The sequence below is a fragment of the Glossina fuscipes genome, unplaced genomic scaffold (genome assembly GCF_014805625.2).
Source record: "Glossina fuscipes isolate IAEA_lab_2018 unplaced genomic scaffold, Yale_Gfus_2 183, whole genome shotgun sequence".
NCBI classification, from domain to species: Eukaryota; Metazoa; Arthropoda; class Insecta; order Diptera; family Glossinidae; genus Glossina; species Glossina fuscipes.
The window spans coordinates 898,691-902,816 of NW_023998526.1; the positions used below are offsets into that span (position 1 = coordinate 898,691).

At 46.0% G+C, this 4,126-nt stretch overlaps 1 protein-coding gene across 1 annotated transcript; it reads right to left on the reverse strand.

Moving 5' to 3' along the window:
• Window positions 1–2,905: 2,905 nt before the first annotated feature.
• On the reverse strand, window positions 2,906–3,682 carry LOC119641852. Its single transcript, XM_038040730.1, has one exon. The coding sequence runs from the start codon at window positions 3,680–3,682 to the stop codon at window positions 2,906–2,908; it is 777 nt and encodes a 258-aa protein (XP_037896658.1).
• Between the last annotated feature and the right edge of the window lie 444 nt (window positions 3,683–4,126).

A 4,126-nucleotide genomic window follows, 5' to 3' on the forward strand; every position in this document is an offset into this window, starting at 1 on the left:
CCGCTAAAAACCACCTCTCCTATTCCCTACCCTGTGGCACGACCGTTTAGGTATACCTTCACAGGGAGGGTAGCCGTTTAGGAACTACTTAAAAGCCTACGATGACGGTCTTCGTGTCTTTGTTTACGCATAATGTTTGCGGCGAACATTTCTACCGCCTTCCCTATTTTGAGGTCATGCAACATATTTGTCACACGATTGTCGGGGAGAAGTAACACCCCAATTTCCGTCTGTAGTCTCTGTCGTTCGTTATAGTATTTGGGACAGACAAAGAAAACATGTTCAGCGTCTTCTATGCACTTACAAAAACTACATAATGGGTCCTGCTCTATTTTAAATCTATTCAGATAGGACCGAAAACAACCATGGTCGCTAAATACCTGGGTCAAATAAAAGTCGACCTCACCATGTTGCCTATTCACCCAGGGCCGTAAGTCTGGTATGAGTCGATGCGTCCACCTACCCTTACCCGCTCTGCTCCAGCGCTCCTGCCACTCTTTCAACAGACGCTGTTTTACTAGCTGCTTAGCCGCTTCAGCTGGCTGTCTGCGAAATTCGGCTCTATACAGACCTTCTTTACCACGCAGATCGATTGGCATCATACCAGCGATAACCAGGGCCGCGTCTTCCGACACCGTCCGATATCCGGCGCACACTCTTAGAGCGCATAGCCTGTATGCTGCTTGTACGTCTCTCGTGTATGACGGGATAGCGAAAGCCTTGTTCCACACAGAAGAGCCGTACATTATTGTCGCCGTTACCACATCTGCGATCAGCTTCCTACGGTCTTGCCTAGGGCCACGCAAGTTTGGCAGTAAGCGCGTCAACGACTTTGCAACCTTCGCTGCCTTTTTGCCCGTGTATTGCTGATGGCGTTTAAACGAGAGTCTGCAATCTATCATCACTCCTAGGTATATTATTGCTTCTTGAGACTGTATTCTCGTGTCTCCGACATGGATAGTCACTTTCTCAATTTTCTTCCTAGAAGAGATTAACACTGCTTCCGCCAGATCTAAATCCACTGACCGCAGCCACCTCTTGATCATGTCGGTGGTTTTATTCCCAGTAGTGGTAATTCCCTCTAGAGTTTTCGCCACGATAGTTATCGCTATGTCGTCTGCAAAACCCACGATGGATGCTCTTTCTGGAAGAGGTAATCTCAGGATATCGTCGTACATTACGTTCCACAGCCTAGGGCCTAGGACTGATCCCTGAGGTACCCCTCCAGTGATCAGCCTCTCCCTGCACCCGTTATCCGTAACATATCTCAGTTTCCTGCCGGTAAAATAGCTAGCCACTATATTAATCAAATAATGTGGAATTCTTCTTTCCTGTAGGGCAGCTATGACGTAATACCAGTTTGCTGAGTTGAATGCATTTTTTATATCTAAAGCTATTACTAGGCAATAATTTTTGTTGCCTTCCATCCAACGTTTACCTTTGATCGCTTCTGCTGCGGTATTTGTGACCATTTTTATTGCATCCATTGGGCTGTTTTTTTTCCTGAAGCCGAATTGCGACGGCTTGTTTGGCTTTGGCAGCAACACCAACGTCTGTTGTTTCCACTTATCTGGGAAAATTTGTTCTTTCAAACAAGCATTGAAAGTGCTCGCAAACATAGCAGGCCTTGCCAACATGGCTTGCTTAATACCGCAATTTGGGATACCATCAGGGCCAGGCGCTTTCCTAGCTTTTATTTCTTTTGCGATGGCCGCAATCTCCTCGGGCCCGGTGAGATTTATATTGTCCCTCTCCTCCCTCAGTGGCACATACAAGAACCTGGCTTTCTGTGGGAACAGTGTACCAATTACCTCTTCCACACATTCAGCACAGCTTGCTTGTTCAGAATACTACAATTTCTTCATTACCAGTTTATACGCCATCCCCCATGGGTCCTCATTAATCTCACTTACCAGTTTTTGAAAACAGTTTTTTTTGCTGACTATTATCGCTTTTTTTAAGAGCCTTCTTCTGAGTTTGAACTTTTCTTGGTGGTTGTGGTAAGCACTAGTCCCTCTCGACCTTTGGTAGACACGCCTCGCTCTGTTACATTGAGCCCTTAGTTCGACTATCTCGGCTTTCCACCATTGTACTGGCTCCTTGGACTTACAGAAGCGAAGTCTTATCATTGAACCGTCACAGGCTTTTATAATCCGTGCTAAAACCTCCGCGACGGCAGCGCGAGCTGAGTTTCTGGGTTCAGCTTCTTCTAAAGTAAGCTCGAAGAGTTCTTTATCTAGCGATTCTGGTTTCCACTTGGGTCCTCTTAAACGGTGTTTTACCCTGTTCGCCCGCATGCTCTGCTGTATTTCCCAGATTATTGCTGCGTGGTCACTGCGTGTATATATGTTGCAAACACCCCATCGTATACGCAAGGCCAATGCACTACTGGCCATGGTAATATCGATCGCGGAGACACGACCATCTCTGTTAAAAGTGTTTTCATTACCTACGTTTAGGATTGTCAAATCCAATGAGGCTAGGGATTCAAACACTATTCTGCCTTTAGCATTCGTCCACTTGCTACCCCAATCAGTTGCCTAGGCATTAAAATCACCGGCGAAAATTACCGGTGTTTTTCCCCTTGCGTCGGTGCATAGCTCATCTATACGTTTTTCGAATTCCGCGTGGTTTATACTTTGCGGGAAGTAACAGCTGTAAAGATAAACCTCTCTACATTTGACACAGACGAAGCCCTCTCCTGCTGAGATGAATCTCATGGTTGACAGGTGCAAGCTGCATTGCCAAAAGGCTGCAGTTTCAGTCTAGTCCTTTGCCGAACTGTTTCCGGAGCCTACCTTGTATGGCTCACTTACGGCTACTATGTCAATCGAAGCTTCTCTGAAATTCTGTTTTAGCAGCTCTTGTGCAGTACGACAGTGATTTCCGTTTATTTGCATACATTTCATGGCTGTCCATTGTTGTTAGCGCCGCGTGAATTTACCGGGCAATTTCTGCCGGCCATTGGGTGGTCATGAGGCTTGCCTTGTTCCTTGCAAATCCCAGAGCACGGGCTCTTATTGCAGTCTCTTGCGCGGTGCCCTTCTTCGTTGCATTTTAGACAGCACTTGCTTCTATCTGTCTTTCCTTTGCAATTTCTAACAATGTGGCCTGCCTCGAAGCATCTAAAGCATTTAAGATCTGTGGATTTTTCTCTAATCGTGCTCACTACCCAGCCAACTTTGATTTTCCCGGCTTGAAGTAACTCTTTAGCAGTTTTTGTTGGAACCGATAGAGTTGCAGTTTGTGTGCCGGCATACGCCTTCCTGATTGAGGTGACTGCTTGCTTCTTGATATTTAGACTACTGAAGCTCGTATTTATGGCAACTATTAAGTCATCCGCTGAGGTAACTTCATCCAGGTCCTTAAATTCGATCTTTGTCTGCGTGGTCATTAGTTTAACAATAGCCTCCTCGCCTAGCGCTTTTTCCACCAATTTCTGGTAAGCAGAGTTTTCTTCCTTCGGACTTTGCTTAAACTCCAGCAGCATTTCTCCTTTCACTGTCTTCCGTATTCTCGTCACATTTTCGCCGACTTTTTGCAGCTCACCATCATTTTTAACTTTTTTCAGCATATCGCTGTATGATATAGTGCCCGTTTGCTTGATTACAATTGCATCCGGCCTATTCACCAATTTGATTGACCTTTCTATTTGTTGTTTGGACCACGGTCCACTCTTCATTTCCGCATTTTGATTGCTTTGGCTCCTCCTTTTTGGTATTTATCCCATCACCGGCCCGCTTACTTTTCTTCGCAGGAGTAGTATCCGTGGATCCGTCCTCTCTGAGCCTTTTCGTGGCGTTTACTCTGCCTCCTTTTTCGGTTTGGGTTGTGCCATCTCTGACCGCTTTTTTTGGCATTTTATTTCCTAGCTCTTTTGCGGCTTTTTAATGGACCACAGCTAGCATGTCCACCTCTCTCATCGGCTGATGAATGGTACGCCTAGCCGGAGCAGAAGGAGTTGGGGCCATCATTTCGATGAGTTCTCCAATTTTCTTTCCTAGCTCGACAAAAGAGTTTTCACCTTCTCTTACCATCAAAGATTCCTCCTGAAGGATCGGTGGAGAGGACTGACTTCTCATTTGCGTATGTTGCCCGGCGATTTGCTCAGGTGAGCGTTGGATTC